This window comes from Triticum urartu, chromosome 3A, assembly GCF_056163025.1.
Source record: "Triticum urartu cultivar PI428250 chromosome 3A, HENAU_Tu73, whole genome shotgun sequence".
Taxonomy (NCBI): Eukaryota; Viridiplantae; Streptophyta; class Magnoliopsida; order Poales; family Poaceae; genus Triticum; species Triticum urartu.
Genome location: NC_141875.1, coordinates 551,082,783 through 551,101,386, shown reverse-complemented (window position 1 = coordinate 551,101,386; position 18,604 = coordinate 551,082,783). Strand labels below are relative to the sequence as shown.

The 18,604-nt window shown below is 51.7% G+C and overlaps 3 protein-coding genes across 3 annotated transcripts; 2 read left to right on the top strand and 1 right to left on the bottom strand.

Annotated features, from left to right (window-relative positions):
* The first annotated feature begins 220 nt into the window (after positions 1-220).
* Positions 221-2,794, top strand: LOC125545013 (zinc finger protein-like protein). Its single transcript, XM_048708846.2, has 2 exons — positions 221-1,414; positions 1,961-2,794. The coding sequence occupies exons 1-2, from the start codon at positions 634-636 to the stop codon at positions 2,602-2,604; spliced, it is 1,425 nt and encodes a 474-aa protein (XP_048564803.1). The 5' UTR covers positions 221-633; the 3' UTR covers positions 2,605-2,794.
* A 4,228-nt stretch (positions 2,795-7,022) lies between these two features.
* LOC125545011 (uncharacterized) lies at positions 7,023-8,941 on the bottom strand. Its single transcript, XM_048708842.2, has one exon. It carries the CDS (start codon positions 8,870-8,872, stop codon positions 7,373-7,375), a length of 1,500 nt encoding a protein of 499 aa, XP_048564799.2. The 5' UTR covers positions 8,873-8,941; the 3' UTR covers positions 7,023-7,372.
* A 64-nt stretch (positions 8,942-9,005) lies between these two features.
* On the top strand, positions 9,006-9,949 carry LOC125545012 (uncharacterized). The gene has a single exon (XM_048708845.2). It carries the CDS (start codon positions 9,031-9,033, stop codon positions 9,742-9,744), a length of 714 nt encoding a protein of 237 aa, XP_048564802.1. The 5' UTR covers positions 9,006-9,030; the 3' UTR covers positions 9,745-9,949.
* Positions 9,950-18,604: the final 8,655 nt, after the last annotated feature.

The following is an 18,604-nucleotide window of genomic DNA, read 5'->3' as shown; positions in this document are numbered from 1 at the left end:
TAAAATATTTATATTCTTTCCTATAAACTTGATTAAATTTTATGAAGTTTGACTTCAGTCACCTCTAATACACAGAATAAATAAAAATAAAAGGAGTAGTAGTACGCATTACAAGCAGCCTGAAACACACGCGCCCGTGCCGTGTGCCCCGGCGTCACGGTCTCGGGTTGTTCCATTTTGTTGCCCGTATAATTATGGGCGCCCCTTGTCTTGAGCGCCCACCTGTACCGGCCGCCCGCGTCCCCATTTACAATTCAACATTTGTTCCTACTCGCAAAGACCTCACCCCGCGCGGTCGGTCCCCATCCCCATCGCCACCGAAACCAATCTCCCGAGCGTCTCGTATCGTATCCATAGGCTGCGCCACACCGCACCGCACCTCTCACCTCGGTGCACAGCGGACCGGCGCAGCTCTGCAGTTCGTTTGGTGGCGCGCCTTTACTGCCGCCCAACCGCATGGCGGTTTAATTGCCTCTGCCCGCCTGCCCTCCCTCGCTCGCTATCTCAATCCCTCGCTCGGGTACTCCTGCCGCGGCGCCCCAGCCTGCGCCTGCGCCTGCCAGAACTAATGCGGTGACTCACCGACGACGCGCGCATTCACGCCCCAGCTACCACCGCATCCGCGCGCAGGAGATGGGCGAGAGGAGGAGGCGCGCGACCGCCGTCGCCGGCGGGGACGGCCGGGCGGAGGAGAAGGCCGCGGCGCCGGCGCCGACGGTGTGGTTCGCGCTCAAGAAGTCGCTGCAGTGCCGGTCCCAGTCGTCGGAGGTGCACGTGCCCAAGCCCAAGGCCAGCGCCACCTCCGGCGCCGGCGGTGGACTGTCATCCATCGTGACCAAGCGCGCGGCGCGGTCCGGGTGCTCGCGCTCCATCGCCAACCTGCGGGACGTCATCCACGGGAGCAAGCGCCACCCGGGGCAGCCGCCCAGCTGCAGCCCGCGGTCCATCGGCAGCAGCGAGTTCCTCAACCCCATCGCGCACGAGGTGGTGCTCAGCACCAACTCCCGCTGCGAGCTCAAGATCACCGGCTTCGGCGGCGGCCTCGGGGCGGCGGGGGGAGGAGGAGGGCCCGCGCACGACGCGGAGGGCGGCGGCGACGGCGGCGGCGTCGTGTCGTCCTTCGTGGGCACGCTCCGCCCCGGCACGCCGGGGCCCGGCTGGAGCCACGGGCTGCAGTACAGCGGGTCGTGCCGGGCGGGCAGCATGCGGTGCACGCCGCCGAGGTCGCCGAACCCGCTCCTGGACAGGGACGGCGCGGCCGCGACCACGGCCACGGCCCACCGCGCGTCCTGCGAGGTCGACGCCGCCAAGACCGGCGGCGGCAAGGGCTCCGGCGGCCTCAGCTGCCACAGGTGCGCCGAGCAGTTCGGCAAATGGGAGGCGCTGGAGGCGCACCACCTGTCCAAACACGCAGGTGAGGATGTCATCTGCACTGCATTGCTTCTGTTGGTGGTGGTGGTACTGCTTCAGATCGACCCGGACACCCGGCCGGTAGATCTTCAGGGTACCAAAATGTCACTCCTATCCTTTTCGCATTTCAGTAGCCGGCTAAAAATACACACCACCTTTTGCAGTCAATATACACTTGCGGACTCAGGATAGCGCCACTTCATCAATTACTAGTGCCATTTTCTAGCTCAAAAAAGTTACTACATGGCTTGAGCTGGCATAGGTTTCAGTTTTCACGTTCACAGTTTCACCACTAGGTTTCTCCAGATACAATCTGTGTTTCGATTTCGGCTTTCACAAATCACAATAACTGCGGCCATGTGGGTTGAGATTCTGCGAGATCTTTCACCCCCTCTTGTAGCCCACAATCACTCCCATGTTTTCTGCATCCATTATGATGAAACATTTACAGTGCAGCAGTAGGTCTGATGGTGTTCGCCTAGTAGGCTATAATGTCTAATGGTGTTTGTTTTACTTTTAATGATGGTGATGGTGTGTGGGTGTGTGTCAGTGACGGAGCTGGTGGAGGGGGACTCGTCGCGGAAGATCGTGGAGATCATCTGCCGGACGAGCCTGCTCAAGTCGGAGAGCAGCTGCGTGCGGATCGAGCGCGTGTTCAAGGTGCACAACACGCAGCGGACGCTGGCCCGCTTCGAGGAGTACCGGGAGGCGGTGAAGCTCAAGGCGAGCAAGCTGGCCAAGAAGCACCCGCGCTGCCTCGCCGACGGCAACGAGCTGCTGCGCTTCCACGGCGCCACGCTCGCCTGCGCCCTCGGCTCCGCCGGCGCCAGCAGCCTCTGCGCCTCCGACAAGTGCGCCGTCTGCCGCATCATCCGCCACGGCTTCTCCTCCTCCTCCTCCTCCTCCAAGAAGGACGGCAAGGCCGGCGTCGGCGTCTTCACCACGTCCACCAGCGGCCGGGCCTTCGAGTCCGCCGACCAGCAGGACGACCCGGCGGCGCGGAGGGCGCTGCTGGTGTGCAGGGTGATCGCCGGGCGGGTGCACAAGCCGCTGGAGAACGTGAGGGAGTTCGTGGGGCAGGCCGGGTTCGACTCGCTGGCCGGCAAGGTCGGGCCCTACGCCAACATCGAGGAGCTCTACCTGCTGAACCCGAGGGCGCTGCTCCCCTGCTTCGTGGTCATCTGCAAGCCCTGATCATCGACCCCATTCCCGCGCTAACCGAGCTTCTCTGAATTAACCATTCTTTTTCTCTCTCGGTTGCCTGCCACTGCCACTCTGTTAACGTTTGCACGGGCCATGACGCGGTGCGGCTGCCTGCTGGTAGCATCGGCCAGACGCGTTTTGTCCATACTCCTGTGAATGTACGTGAATGCCTTCACGTGTAGGAGCTGATCGCCTCACCGTTTTCCTTTCCCGGTGGTCACGACGCACGCCGTGCTAATTTGCTAGACGACATGGGCGCAAACCAGCGATTGCTTTTGGTACGTGCTCCGTTTTGTTGATAGCAGGAGCGTTTCGCATGCGTGCTCGTCTGGCTACTTGGGTTGTGTACCCTCGCTGCATGGACACCCGAACAAATTTTACCCGTAGCAGAGCATCAGGTTTCAAGAGAGGTAGAAAGTGCCTAGTATGTTTGTGGGAGTAGGGTCAATGCACCTTCCTGGTTTGTGCAAGTGCAGCTGTACTCCGTATTTGCTTGCCGGCCTAAGGCAGAGAGAGGCGTAGAGTTGTGTTTTCAAATGTTTGTCTGACTTTTCGGTGGTCGTCTTGGAATAGATTCGATTCCATGCATGCATGCATATTTATTTTCAAATCTTGCTCCAGGGCTGTGCATTGAATGTGCTCTGACTTTTGCATTGTCGTAGGGACCTCCATTGCCTGTTTCAAAAATTAGTTCGGCGGCTCTCACTCTCATGGATAGCCAGCCACTGACTCGTCCGTTTTCAAAATTGTGCTGAAAGCAAATCTTATGGATAGCCAAGGCGCAGCGATGGCACGTCCTTGGCTGTGGCCAGATCGCTACTTACCAGCCATCTGAGCCGACCATCAATGCTCTTTTCTACGTATCAATGCTCTTTTCTGTTGATGTGTCTGTGGATACAGTGCAGATCAGAGGGTGATACGATCATACGATGGACCAGCCAGGCTGCTGCAGCGCCCTGTGGCACTACGCCGGAGCGCGTAAATGTGCGCTTCCTGTTTGCCGTCGGTTTGCTAAAACAAGAGAACGTTCGTCGGCCATTGGCCCGTGCTCATTTTAAAAGCTACTGGTGAAAAGTCATGTGTGAAGAAGAGGCTCCGGCATATCCCTCTTCGTCGTGCTACGGACGTTTTGTTCAAATGGTCTGATTACTTGCAGCTTTGGCGGCCGCTTAGCCGCCCCAGAAAGAGACGACATCACCTCCATCATCACTCAGCTCCGTGCGATGGCTCTCCGGCTAGCTCCTCCGCTTCCACCACCACCACCTGAGCCAGATTAGCTCGCTGTCGTCACCGCCGCTTGTTGTCTGTGCGTCCCTTGATGTTTTGTTGGGCTTGTTGTGCTGTGCCCACAGCTGAACCTGTGTTGTGTGTGTTGTGTTTTGTGCGCTTGTGTTGGACCTTCATGCGGTAGCGTCGGGTGTGTTTGTGTTTGGAACGATACCTTATGGATTTTGTGCTCGGTGGTTGCTTTATTTATAAAGCGGGGCCAAAGCCTTTTTTTATAAGAAGAGGCTCCCTCGCTCACTTGCCTAGCCACATCGGTTACTCCTTTCCCAAAGATCCGACTAAAAAGTAGCACCCTGAGGCGAAGATCTCGCGTTCTGTGTCGCTGCAGTTTAATCGAGATAGGATTGCCGTGTCTTGGAGAGGCGCTAGTAACTTTTTGGCATGGCACTAATCTCTGTTCCTTCCTTTGACCAAGAACTGGCATTCATACGCATTGACTGCACGCACGGACGCCCACCTACGGTTCCGTGTGTTCCTCTGACCTGCGCCATTCCTGTCCGCGTCGCGCACTAATCACGTCGGCGTCGGTGTCCCCGTCTGGTTTGGCGCAGCTTGACAAATTTCTGGGGTTATATAGCCGGCCTAGCCATCTTTGTTTACTCGAATCTTCGCCCTGCCTAACCGCATGAGCATTGTCTGATTCGGCACGCACCGTGAGAGAAACCTTGCTGGTTGGTAAGGTTGTGTTATATGTGATCAGGACGTTCCGCGGTGCTGTGTCGTGGCGGCATATGGTTCCGGGCAAGCAAGACCCAAGCTCAGGGCCTGGACTCGATGCCATCAGCGCTCCGCAGCCTGCACTGTCGGCCATCACCGCATCAATTGGCTACGCAAACTGCATCCCTCAGATGCTCATTAAGAGGCAGGCCAGAACGACAGTGTTGCTGTTCAGTACTGCACTAAGCAAAAGAAATCCCAAGGGCTCCTGCGTGCAGATATGCAATCAACCTACCAGACAACAGTTTATCTAAAGAAGACTACCGGATGACGGTTTATATCTAGAAAAAAAGACATACCATATGACAAATAAATCGTCGTATCAGTTTTCAGAAACGAAAATTCTTGTTTATTTGAAAGAAAAAAAAATGACAAATAAATCAACACACCAGAACACCATCATCACCGCACCGCCAACATGGGAGAAGAAGATTCTTGTGAGTTGAAGACTGTAACAGCAGTGTTGGCGACACCTTCCTGATTGTTTTGAACCGCAAGGATACGCCCAAAACAACGGGATATCAGTTTCAACATTGAATTTGGGAGCGTTGAGTTCACAAAATAAACCAGGGAACAAAGTACAGTTTATATATGAGACCGATTAGAAATGACTAACTACCAAAGATAAGAAACTGCAAGAACACAAGCTTTGCGCATGGTTGATCAGGAAACTTACCTATGAAAATGGGCTTAAGACAAAATGCTTATCATAGCTTCAGTAAGAAGCAAACTTTGTACATCAACATCAGGAAACTGACCCGCGGAAGGCCTGAATAACAAGGTGGCTCATATATTCTCATAGTGTCTTCCATGGTTGATAAAGCCAGATGACAGAAATGAAAGATGAAAATAGCCTGGACTCCAGGAGTGACAGGGGACAAAGACAGGCCTCATTAGGGATCAGAGGAATTGTGGAAATACTTCCATCGCTCGTATACAAAGAGAGGTGCCACTGCCAAATAGTTTGTCTAATAACGATGATCATCCACCTGAACAGCACACAGAAAGTAACAATCTGCTACTACCAGATAGGCTAAGCTTGACATGAGCAAATGGACAGCACAGCACAGCACTGAGCACTGGTCAGTCAATAAGGCGCGGCATCAACCGGACAATCCACCAAGGCTTAAACCTGGGGCACCGCACTGCCTTCTAATTAAAAGAAATGCACAAAGAGTAACATTGACGGAGTTGTACAGGTAACACTTACTTCATACTCCCTCCGTCCGGAAATACTTGTCGTAGAAATGGATATAAATAGATGTATCTAAAACTAAAATACATCTAGATACATCCATTCCTCGGACAAGTATTTCTGGACGGAGGGAGTACATGATTCTAGTCCTAACATTTAACAACACTGGTGTATTTTGATATAACCACAAAACAATTGTTTAGTTGATTACATACTCCCTCCGTCCGAAAATACTTGTCTTGAAAATGGACAAAAAATTGATGTATCTAGAACTAAAATACATCTAGATACATCATCTTTTATTCATTTTGATGACAAGTATTTTCGGACGGAGGGAGTACTTAATTGCATAGTTTGAACTCTTGGAAGAATTTGGAGGACACTCTCAAAGCCTAGCGGTGCCATACTGAAGTCAATTTCATTACTGTTAAAGGAGGTCGGCTCCTACCATCTTCTTAGGAAGCAAGAATCTGAACTGTGAGAAATCACTAGTTCACCTACTATCCTACTCCCTCCGTTCAGAATTACTTGTCTCGGAAATGGATGTATCTAGAACTAAAATACGTCTAGATACATCCATTTCTGCGACAAGTAATTCCGAACAGAGGGAGTAATTCATACAGTTCTTCCTTGCTTGGTTTATAATTCTACAACTCTACTGCCACGTAATTAAAGGAGGTCCGCTCCTACCATCTTCTTATGAAGCAAGAATCTGAATTGTGAGAAATCACTAGTTCACCTACTATCCTAACTCATAAAGTTCCTCCTTGTTTGGTTTACAACTCTACTAGCTCGTTATATGATCAAATATGAAGACCAGTTCACAAAAGGAGGACAAAGCTCACTACAGCAAATGAAAAATAGTACTCCTTCCAATCCATAATAGTTGTCGCTTGGACGGATGTATCTAGCACTAAAACACGTCTAGATACATCCATTTCAGCGACAACTAATATGGATCGGAGGGGAATACTTGACAATGCAAAGAATCCATTCTGGAATGGAGCTACAACTATTCACCTCTAGTTTGGCAAACTAGTAACCTGACAAACTAGAACTATTGAAGCTCATCATTGATCAAAGGCCTTTTAGCTTCATGTATGTCATAACATTTGCACTGTCCATGCTTCAAAGAGAAATACTAAAATAAACAATAAGAATCAAAAAATTGGGAGATACTACATGATTATCTTCATCGCAGAGCTAACAGTTGAATCATCAATGTCCAGAAAATAAAAGTATCCATAAAGTACACAACTTTTGGAGGATGTTTCCAAACACAAATATTAGATCCATACAAAGAAATTGATGCAACGAGGAAAATCAGCACAGGCAAGTCATTGCAGATAAGAATAAAGACTTCCGTGGATCTCTTCTAAAACGAATAGAAAGAGTTTCAATAAGCATCACAGCACAGGGCAAGCTTAACCAATACCATATTAAACTAGTTTAACCACTACTTTAACTTGCACTTTTTGTTGTATCATGCCAACAGAGGAACCGAGTAAAACAGGCCATGGTGAAATTTGGCATGCATCAGTAAAAGTCTGACCTATGAATTTATTTTTCAGTCTCGTGTTCCACTTCACACTCTTCTTCTGATATTGCTTCTTCGTCATCAGTTTCAGCTCTTAATTGACTGACTTTTGTACCATCAGGCATCCTCAAACCCTTTCGGGGGTAGTACTTCTTCCGCCCCAGCACAACAATCTTGGCAGCCTCCTCCACCCTCGATTCATCCACCAATGCATTCACTACATCCTGCAGCACACCACACTCTACTCTAAGGTTCCTTTTATGACTAAAGATTTTATAACAGTACGTCAGTGCACAATCCAGCTCTCCAGCCTGCAGAAGGTGTGGCAGGAGAGTCTCATATGTTCCCTTATTTGGGGCACACTCATTTTTTACCAAATCATCATACAGCTTCTTGGCCTCCTGTAACTTCCCCGCTTTGCAATATCCTCGAATCAACTCGTTGTAGGATACCGTATTAGGTTTTGGCCCATCCTTCTCCAATCCCTCAAGCACAGCAGCTGCATCATCAATCCTCCCTTCTGCAACCAAACCCCGGAGCTTGGCATTGTAGCACTTGGCGTCTGGCTCCAAATTCCTCTCCTTGATCATCTCCCATACTGTCTCTGCTTCATCGAAGCGGCCATTGTTGCAAAACCCATTCAACAGCGTGTTGAAAGTAATGATGTCAGGTGAAACACCGTGCTTCTCCATGAGAAGGACAGTCTCAAGAGCAGCCGAGATGTCTGGCTTCTGGCACAATGCGTGGATGAGTACATTGTAAGAGTATACAGTGGGAGCAATCGAGGGGTAAGTGGCTGGGATCTCCTGGAATGCAGCAGTGAGCCCGTCAAAATCTCCGGCGTCGGCGTAACAGGAAAGAAGGGAGTTGAATGTCATGTTGGATTTATGCTGCGCGGGAAGCTTGTGGAAGGTTGCGGCGGCGTGGGATGGCATGGAGGCACGGCCGTAGAGGCGGATGAGGCGCGTGGCGAATCCCTCGGCTGAGGTCTCGAGGAAGGGCAACTGCGCTTCGATGATGGCCTCGATGCCGTCTTGGCGGCCGAGGGAAGCGAGGCGGCTCACCGCTACCTCGAACACGCGGTACCGGTCGCGGAAGCGCGACGACACGGTTGACGCTTGGATGAACCCGGAGATCAGCTTGTCAGGGTCGCGCTGCCGGCTGAGGGCCTTGACGAGAAGCCCAAGGGGCTTCGGGAGCTTGTGCTTCCCGTCGGACTCAGCTTTGGCGGCATGCGGTCCGCCGAGGGGCTTCGGGGACTTCTTCTCCGCTATGGAGCCAGCGTCGGCGGCGGGCGGCTTCGGCTTCGGCGCGCTCTTGGTCTTGGGATTGTGCTTGGGTGGTTTTACGATCGGCGAGGAGGAGGAGAATATGCGGGAGAGGCTGTTCGCCCGGGTGGAGGCGGTGGCGGTGGCGGCGGCGGCCGCCGCGGCGGTGGTGGCCATGGGAAGGCGGCGGGCGGTGGGGGTTTGGGGCGAGAGGAGTGGGGAATGAATGGGCGAAGGAGGGTTTTGCCGGCTCATTTCGATGCTGTGCTTCTTAATTAGGCCATCAAAATGTTGGCCCGTCTGACCGTTTCCCAGCCCAGCCCAGCCCAACCGAACCACAAAGAGAAGGCCTCGAATGCACAGGCCGGTCCATTACCACCCGGTGGCGCTGGCTCGACCGACCCGCGCCGGCGATGGACAGGCACGTCCGGCGGCTGCTGAACCGCGTGGCGATCGCCCTGGCGGCCGTGGCCACCGCCGCCCTGCTGCACCTGTTCCGCCACCCGTCCACCTCCTGCTTCGGCGGCTCGCTCGCCCGTTCCTCCCTCTCGCTGTCGATGGCGCCCTTGCCCCGCACCTCCTGCGACGCCGCGTCCCGCCGCGTGGTCGACCCCGACCTCCGCCTGGCCAAGCTCCGGTCCTCCCCGCGCTGGCGGCGGCACAGCGCGGCCCTCTCCGCGTCGGTCATCGATCCGCTCCGTCGGCTGCGCCTCCTCCGCGGCTCCTCGCGCGTCCTCTGCCTCGCCGCCGGCGCGGGGCAGGCGGTCGACGCGCTCCGCGTGGCCGGCGTGGGGGACGTCACAGGCGTTGATCTCGTCGACTTCCCTCCCCTCGTGCGCCGTGCGGACCCGCACAACCTCCCGTTCTTCGATGACGCCTTCGACCTCTCGCTCTCCAGCGACCCGGCGGCGCTCACCGGCGCGCTCTTCCCGTCCAGGTTCGCGTCCGAGATCGAGCGCACCGTCCGCCGTGGCGGCGCGATCGCCATCGCCGTAGACCGGCACGTCGACCTCTCCGTCATCGCCTCCCTCTTCAGAAAGTCACGCCTCGTCGATGTGAGGAATGCTACCTTGGATGGCTCCGCGGCCAGCATAGTTGTCCTCAGCACCAACGCGGAGCGCCATTGATTCCGTTTGTTTCTTTTGCACATAGGATTGCTTGGTGAACTTTTGGTTGAGATGCTTGAGTGACTCTTTCTGGAACCTGGAAGTGATGCTCGAGTATTCAGTAGTGGACGTGTAAGTACGACGAAGGAATGGAGAAAAAAAATGAAACTGCATATGGACATTGTTTGGTCTGCACTGCAATGCTATGTTGATATCCTCAGCCCTTTGTATTGGATGATGTAGTTGGGGCCTTAGAGCAAGTACTCCCTCCGTTCAGAATTACTTGTCGCAGAAATAGATGTATCTAGACGTATTTTAGTTCTAGATACATCCATATCCGAGACAAGTAATTCCGAACGAAGGGAGTACAATAATAGGCTTATAGACTGCTTATGGCAATTTCGCCTATGTGAAATATAGAGACATGAAAAGGTAAGGGACATAGGCGGATTTACTACTGGGACTGTGGGTGCTATGGAAGCATAGAAATTCATGGTGTTCGATGGTGTATCACCCTCGGTCACTGTTGTTGCTGCTCATTTTGAGTTGGAGTGTCGGGCATGACGCGAAGCGCGTCTTATAGGGGGGGGGGGGGGGATGGGTCGGTCCTTAGGAGTGGTACCCGCGTGGGTTAGGCGCGAGTAATCCACCTCTTGTTTTCTAGAGTGGAGTGGAGCATGATGTAAACAATGTAACACCACATGGTGGATGGAAAACGTTTCGCTTCTGCGCACCGGCCGAACGCTTGGCTGGTCGCTTTCCGAGCGACGCTCACGGGCCACACACATAGCTCATCCCATCTATCCTTTTTCCCTTATCCATCCACGCACAGATCTCCTCTTTCCTTCCTCTGTTTTTCCCCATCACCTACTTCTCCGCCATGGCTGCACCACCGACGACGCCCATCTCCTCCCCTTTCCGCCATGTGGTGGCCATGGTTGGTGCCCACCTTCCCCCTCCTGCCGTTGTGGTGCTGCACCCCCTCCCCACTTTTTCTGACTTCTGTACCCTGCTGTGCCGTGACCCAACATCGACGTCCGACACTGTTGCCCCCTTTGTGCTAGATGGTGGCCATGACGCCGGCCGGGGATGTTTCAAACGGCGAGGGCGGTGCAACCGGCGGGGCGGCGGAGAGTGGGTGTATCGTGATGATTTTTTTGCTACAACCGTCATCCAGTTTTGCTATTACCGACCCAAAATTTGCTACAAGGATTTTTCATGGCGAAGCTGCAACCCCGACGGCGGTGACGAAGTTTTGCTACATCCTTCGCCGTATTTTGCTACTACCGGCAAGATTTTTTGCTACAATGATTTCATGGTGAAGCTACAACCGCGACAGTGCTGACAAAGTTTTGCTGCATCCATCGCCAGATTTTGCTTCGACCGGCGAGGAATTTTGCTACAATCGGCGTTTTGTGGCTGGCGGCGGCTACAACCATGACTGACAAGATGCAACCACGACCATCGGCGTCGCATTTTTGCTACAACCACGTTGCCTTTTGCTACAACCGGAGTCGCTCTTTGCTACAACCGTCCGTCGGTGATGTGGAACTGGCAGTGCGAGGAGCTGCGAGAGGCAGATGGGGATGCTACAACCGGTCTCCGGAGATGCTGGAACCTGCGGTGCGAGGAGCTGCGAGCAGCAGCGGGGATGCTACAGCTGTCTATGTGTGAAGCAATAACCCCTAGCATTCTTTTGCTAGAAGCGGCCGCCGGCGAAGCTACAACCTTCATCGGTGGATGCTACAACCACCAATGGCGGGAGCTACAAGCAGCGATGGCGAGATGGAAAGACGTGGCCATGGAGTCGATTTGCTGGGACGGGGCATGACGGTGATGGCGGAGCTGCAACGGCGGCTGATGGTGGAGATGCGACGGTGTGCCGCGGTGCTGCAACCACGAGGCGGTCAGGGGAGCTGCAATGGCGACCTTGGGCACGACGACCACCTCGGGCACGACGTCGACAACCTCGTGCGCGACAACGGCGAGGCGTGCGGTTGCGACAGCACAACGGACGGTGCGAGCCGGCGGTGCTTCGTGGTCGCGCATCTCCTCTCTCCTTCCCCCGACTGGCTCGCTTCTCTCTGTATGTGCAGGAGGCAAGGATAAGGTAAAAAAAGGTAGAAGAGGAGCTGCGATCTGACAGTCTCGCGCGGCCGGATCGGGCGGCTAGGGGCAGACCGGCCGAAACTTTCGGCCGGCGCACCGGCACCCAGTGCTGGCCATGGTGGATTTGGGGCTAGCCCCACCCTTCTTTTTATATAGTATGATACGAGTGCGTATTCGAGAAAAAAAGTAAAAAGAATGGGCCCCTACAGTCTGATAGATACAATAAATATAAAAAAAGAGATATAGAGAATATGAAAAAAAAAATACTAGTCTTGTAATTAACCATGTTGTATAAGTGACTATAAATGACATGGCAATATCATATAGCCAATAATTGGTTGTACTCTTAACCATGTTCCTACTAGTGTTAAAGCCGATGTGCCTCATAAAATTAAGGTGTTTGTTTCTGATATTTTTGTCTGTTACCAATTTACAGAGTAAACGGAAGACGTTACATGCATTTTGTAAATGCACGTCGTAACCACCTAGCTCCGTAAACGAGTCCAGGCAAGGGGCATGTTCTTTTCACGCAAGACTCTGCAGAATCAACAAAACTCCAGAAAAAAACTGCAACAATCTATCGTCCAGTTCTTTTATGAGATTGCAGCTTGAGATTGTGGCCCTAAGTTGTGTGCTAAAATGTTTGTGCTACCCTTAGAGAGATTGTTTTATGAATTGTTTACACTTTGTTGTTTCATACAGCAACTGGTCAAATATGAGCATGAAAGTGATCTACAAATATCATAAAGTGCTAAATATTACTCCCTTCGGTACTTTTTAGTTCGCATATAAGATTTGACTGAAGTCAAGCCTCGTAAAGTTTGACCAACTTTATAGAAAAAAGTACCAACATTCACAATCTAAAATCAATACCAATAGATGTGTCATGACTTAAAGTTTCATATTGTATAACTTTAGCATGACAGATGTTGATATTTTTTCATATAAATACGGTCAAATTTTGTGAAGTTTGACTTCAGAGAATTCTAATATGCAAAGTAAAAAGGACCGCAGGGAGTACAATTAGAATGTTTTTTGAAGTTCTGTTCATTACAAAAGTGGGCGAACTGCAAATAGAACAATAATCTCAAGGTACGAGACTGCAGCAATAGGCTCACTGGTTGCGGTCATGTACCATCACCTTTCGATGGTAGAGCGTTGGCACCTACAAACAACAATGGAGGTTGCACATATGCATCACTGTCAAATTTGTCGAAATGCTCATCACGTTGACATGCTAGCACAAATCCAATTGTGACGACACATGCATGCAGTGACAATCATTTTTTGGGTCTTCGGTTTGTACCGTGGTATGCCTTCAAGAATTCACCATTTCATCTTGAGAACACCAAATGCTCTTTCCATGACATTTCACAAAGAAGAATGACGATGGTTGAATGTCTCATGTCTCCCCATGGACTGGTGTTGTTGAAAGTCTAGTACATGGCATCGTTGTCCTTGTATGGTGCTAGATATCTGATATCTGGAGTCCACGAGGTAATATTTATCTACAAGTACGACATCAATGAAGACATTAGAAATTTACAACATACCATCGTGTATATAACAACATGGATACATACAAGAGATTACCGGTGGGGGCTGTGGAAAATTATCATAACGAACTATAGCATCGCTCCATACACGTGCAACATAAATCTATCCATCTATCCAATTCATCAATCAGACCCTGAGCCGCTGCAACCAAATCTATGCGTCAGAGGCGCATCACCGCACGACTACCACCTATGACATACGGGGCCGCCCTGGTGTTCAGGCTCCATCAACTACGCCACATCATACAGGGTCGCCGTGCTGCGAATGTGGATAATGTTCCAACACTACTCTAAAGAATAGCTAGGGCTTATCCAACTTTGGGGTGAACGTGGTCACGGGATCCTAATGTTAAAGTTAGTAAAATCGTTTAACCCGAGTAGAAGAGAGTTCAGAGTCCCAGAGTAAGGATCGAGGAGTAAAAGATGCTAATACCTCCCAAATGGCGACGTGGGCCCATAAGGCACACAACCATGTTAGTAAAAGTTTTTGTAATGTTTAGACTCGACTTCGGCCAAGGAGTGTGGAAGAGGGATTCCTACAGGCAGTCGGCTCTGATACCTACTTGTGACGCCCCCGATTTGATCGTACACTAATCATACACGCAAACATGTACGATCAAGATCAGGGACTCACGGGAAGATATCACAACACAACTCTACAAATAAAATAAGTCATACAAGCATCATATTACAAGCCAGGGGCCCTCGAGGACTCGAATACAATAGCTCGATCATAGACGAGCCAGCGGAAGCAACAATATCTGAGTACAGACATAAGTTAAACAAGTTTGCCTTAATAAGGCTAGCACAAACCAGGATACAGATCGAAAGAGGCACAAGCCTCCTGCCTGGGATCCTCCTAAACTACTCCTGGTCGTCGCCAGCAGGCTGCACGTAGTAGTAGGCACCTCTAGTGTAGTAGGAGTCATCGTCGACGGTGGCGTCTGGCTCCTGGGCTCCATCGTCTGGTCGCAGCAATCGGGTATAGAAAGGGTGGAAAGAGGGAGCAAAGCAACCGTGAGTACTCATCCAAAGTACTCGCAAGCAAGGAGCTACACTACATATGTATGCCTTGGTATCAAATGAAAAAGGGTAGCTTATGTGGACTGAACTGCAGAATGCCGGAATAAGGGGGATAGCTAGTCCTTTCGAAGACTACGCTTCTGGTAACCTCCATCTTGCAGCAGAAGAAGAGAGTAGATGGTAAGTTCACCAAGTAACATCGCATAGCATAATCCTACCCGATGATCCTCCCCTCGTCGCCCTGTGAGAGAGCGATCACCGGTTGTATCTGGAACTTGGAAGGGTGTGTTTTATTAAGTATCTGGTTCTAGTTGTCATAAGGTCAAGGTACAACTCCGGGTCGTCCTTTTACCGAGGGACACGACTATTCGAATAGATCAACTTCCCTGCAGGGGTGCACCACATTTCCCAACACGCTCGATCCCATTTGGCCGGACACACTTTCCTGGGTCATGCCCGGCCTAGGAAGATCAACACGTCGCAGCCCTACCTAGGCACAACAGAGAGGTCAGCACGTCGGTCTAAATCCTATGGCGCAGGGGTCTGGGCCCATCGCCCATTGCACACCTGCACATTGCGAGGGCGGCCGGAGAGCAAACCTAGCAACCTGTTGGAAATATGCCCTAGAGGCAATAATAAATTGGTTATTATTATATTATATTTCATTGTTCATGATAATCGTTTATTATCCATGCTAGAATTGTATTGATAGGAAACTCAGATACATGTGTGGATACATAGACAACAACATGTCCCTAGTAAGCCTCTAGTTGACTAGCTCGTTGATCAATAGATGGTTACGGTTTCCTGACCATGGACATTGGATGTCGTTGATAACGGGATCACATCATTAGGAGAATGATGTGATGGACAAGACCCAATCCTAAGCCTAGCACAAAGATTGTGTAGTTCGTATGCTAAAGCTTTTCTAATGTCAAGTATCATTTCCTTAGACCATGAGATTGTGCAACTCCCGGATACCGTAGGAATGCTTTGGGTGTGCCAAACGTCACAATGTAACTGGGTGGCTATAAAGGTACACTACAGGTATCTCCGAAAGTGTCTGTTGGGTTGGCACGAATCGAGACCGGGATTTGTCACTCCGTGTAAACGGAGAGGTATCTCTGGGCCCACTTGGTAGGACATCATCATAATGTGCACAATGTGACCAAGGAGTTGATCACGGGATGATGTGTTACGGAACGAGTAAAGATACTTTCCGGTAACAAGATTGAACAAGGTATCGGGATACCGACGATCGAATCTCGGGCAAGTACTATACCGCTAGACAAAGGGAATTGTATACGGGATTGATTGAATCCTTGACATCGTGGTTCATCCGATGAGATCATCATGGAGCATGTGGGAGCCAACATGGGTATCCAGATCCCGCTGTTGGTTATTGACCGGAGAGTTGTCTCGGCCATGTCTGCATGACTCCCGAGCCCGTAGGGTCTACACACTTAAGGTTCGATGACGCTAGGGTTATAGGGAAAGTATGTACGCGGTTACCGAATGTTGTTCGGAGTCCCGGATGAGATCCCGGACGTCACGAGGAGTTCCGGAATGGTCCAGAGGTAAATATTAATATATAGGAAGTATGGTTTTGGCCACCCGAAGTGTTCCGGGCATCACCGGTAGTGTACCGGGACCACCGGAGGGGTCCGGGGGTCCACCAGGTGGGGCCACCAGCCCCGGAGGCCTATATGGGCCAATAGTGGGAAGGGACCAGCCCCTAGGTGCGCTGGGGCGCCTCCCACCAAGGCCCAAGGCGCCTCCAAGAGGGGAGGGGGGCAAACCCTAGGGTAGATGGGCCCTAAGGCCCACCCCAGGTGCGCCTCCCCCTCTCCCCCTTGTGGCCGCCACCCAAGATGGGATCTAGGGCTGCCGCCACCCCTAGGGAGGAAACCCTAGGTGGGGGCGCAGCCCTCCCTTTCGTCCTATATATAGTGGAGGCAAAGGGGCAGCCCAACATATGAAGTTCCTCCCCTGTTGGCGCAGCCCTACCCATCTCCCTCCCCGTCTCTCGTAGTGCTTGGCGAAGCCCTGCTGGAGTCCCGCGCTCCTCCACCACCACAACGCCGTCGTGCTGCTACTGGATGGAGTCTTCCCCAACGTCTCCTTCTCCCCTTGCTGGATCAAGGCGTAGGAGACGTCACCGGGCTGTACGTGTGTTGAACGCGGAGGTGCCGTCCGTTCGGCACTAGGATCATCGGTGATTTGGATCACGACGAGTATGACTCCATCAACCCCGTTCACTTGAACGCTTCCGCTTAGCGGTCTACAAGGGTATGTAGATGCACTCTCCTTCCCCTCGTTGCTAGATTACTCCATAGATTGATCTTGGTGATGCGTAGAAAATTTTAAATTTCTGCTACGTTCCCCAACACAACCTCCATTACAAAGGAAGTTACGTTACGCGGTCCAACCCGGTGCGCGCCGCTCAGTCGCTGACGTCACGAAGGCTTCGGCTGATACCACGACGTCGAGTGCCCATAACTGTCCCCGTGTAGATGGTTAGTGCGTATAGGCCAGTGGCCAGACTCAGATCAAATACCAAGATCTCGTTAAACGTGTTATCTTGAAATAACTGCGAACGCCGACCAGGGCCAGGCCCACCTCTCTCCTAGGTGGTCTCAACCTGCCCTGTCGCTTCGCCACAAAGATCCACACAGAGGGCCGTTGGGACAAAGGTCCTTTCAGCCCCCAATCCGTGAATCACTCGTGGGTGCTCCACGGGCCGACCCGACTTTAGTCACCACATGTATCATGTATAAAGTATATAGTATATACCCGTGATCACCTCCCGAGTGATCATGGCCCAATAGTATAGCATGGTAGACGGACAAGTAGGTAGGGCCACTGATGATAAACTAGCATCCTATACTAAGCATTAGAATTGCAGGTAAGGTAACAACAGTAGTAGCAAGGACAGGCTATGCATCAGGATAGGATTAACCGAAAGCAGTAATCATGCTACACTACTCTAATGCAAGAAATAGAGAGAAAGAGTAGGCGATATCTGGTGATCAAGGGGGGGGGGGCTTGTCTGGTTGCTCTGGCAAGAGAGAGGGGTCGTCAACACCGTAGTCGTACTGGGTAGCAGCGGCGTCGATCTCGGTGTCTAGCGAGAGAAGAGGGGGAAGAAACAATAAATATAATGCAAACAAATGCATGACGATGCATGACATGACAAAGCGTCAAGTCAGGTGTGCCCTAACGCGGTACGAGGTGGTACTGGTGAAGGGGGAAAACATCCGGGAAAATATTCCTAGTGTTTCGCGTTTTCGGACGGATGAACCGGAGGGGGAAAGTTGCGTGTTTGCTATGCTAGGGATGCGTGGCGGACGAACAGGCTGCGTATCTGGATTCATCTCGTCGTTCTGAGCAACTTTCATGTACAAAGTTTTTCCATCCGAGCTACGGTTTATTTTATATTATTTTTAAAAGAATTAAATCAATTTTAGGATTTATTTAATTAATTAAATCAACATTATCCAGAATAGTGTTTACTGACGTCAGCATGATGTCAGCAGTCAACAGGGGGTTGACTGGGTCAAACTGACGTGTGGGTCCCGTCTGTCATAGACACATCACCCTAACTAACAGATTAGTCAGGTTAATTATATACTTTAGGTTAATCATGTTTAATTAGTTTAACTAAACATGATTAATTAAGTTAATTAATTAATTAATTGATTTTATTATTAATTAATTAATTATTATATATATTTTAATTCCTTTTTTTATAAATGTTCTGCAGGGTGGGGCCACTTTGTCATAGGCCCCTGGGGGGCCTTAACGGGCGCGGGCTACAGGGCAACGGGCGGGCGCTAATGGGCGACCCGAGCGCGGCGTCGCCCGAACGCAGGGGCGCGCCGGCGAGGATGGGCGGCTCGGGCGCAGCGGCGATGCTGGGTAGCTGGGTGGCTACGGCAGAGCGGGTGGACGCGGGAGCAGCGCACGGGGGCTGCGGGCGAGGCCAAGGGCCGAGCGGGAGCGCGGCCGTGAGGCGGAGCAGAGGAGCTCCGGGGAGCGTGGCGAGGCTAGAGCAGCGGAGCCACGACAAGCGAGCAGGGAGCGCACGGGGCGGCCAAGCGAGGCGGGGACGGAGCTACAGCAGCGGCAGAGGCAACGGTGGCGGTGATGCGGGCGGCAATAGCGGGTCCGGCGAGCGGGCCATGGGCGCGGCT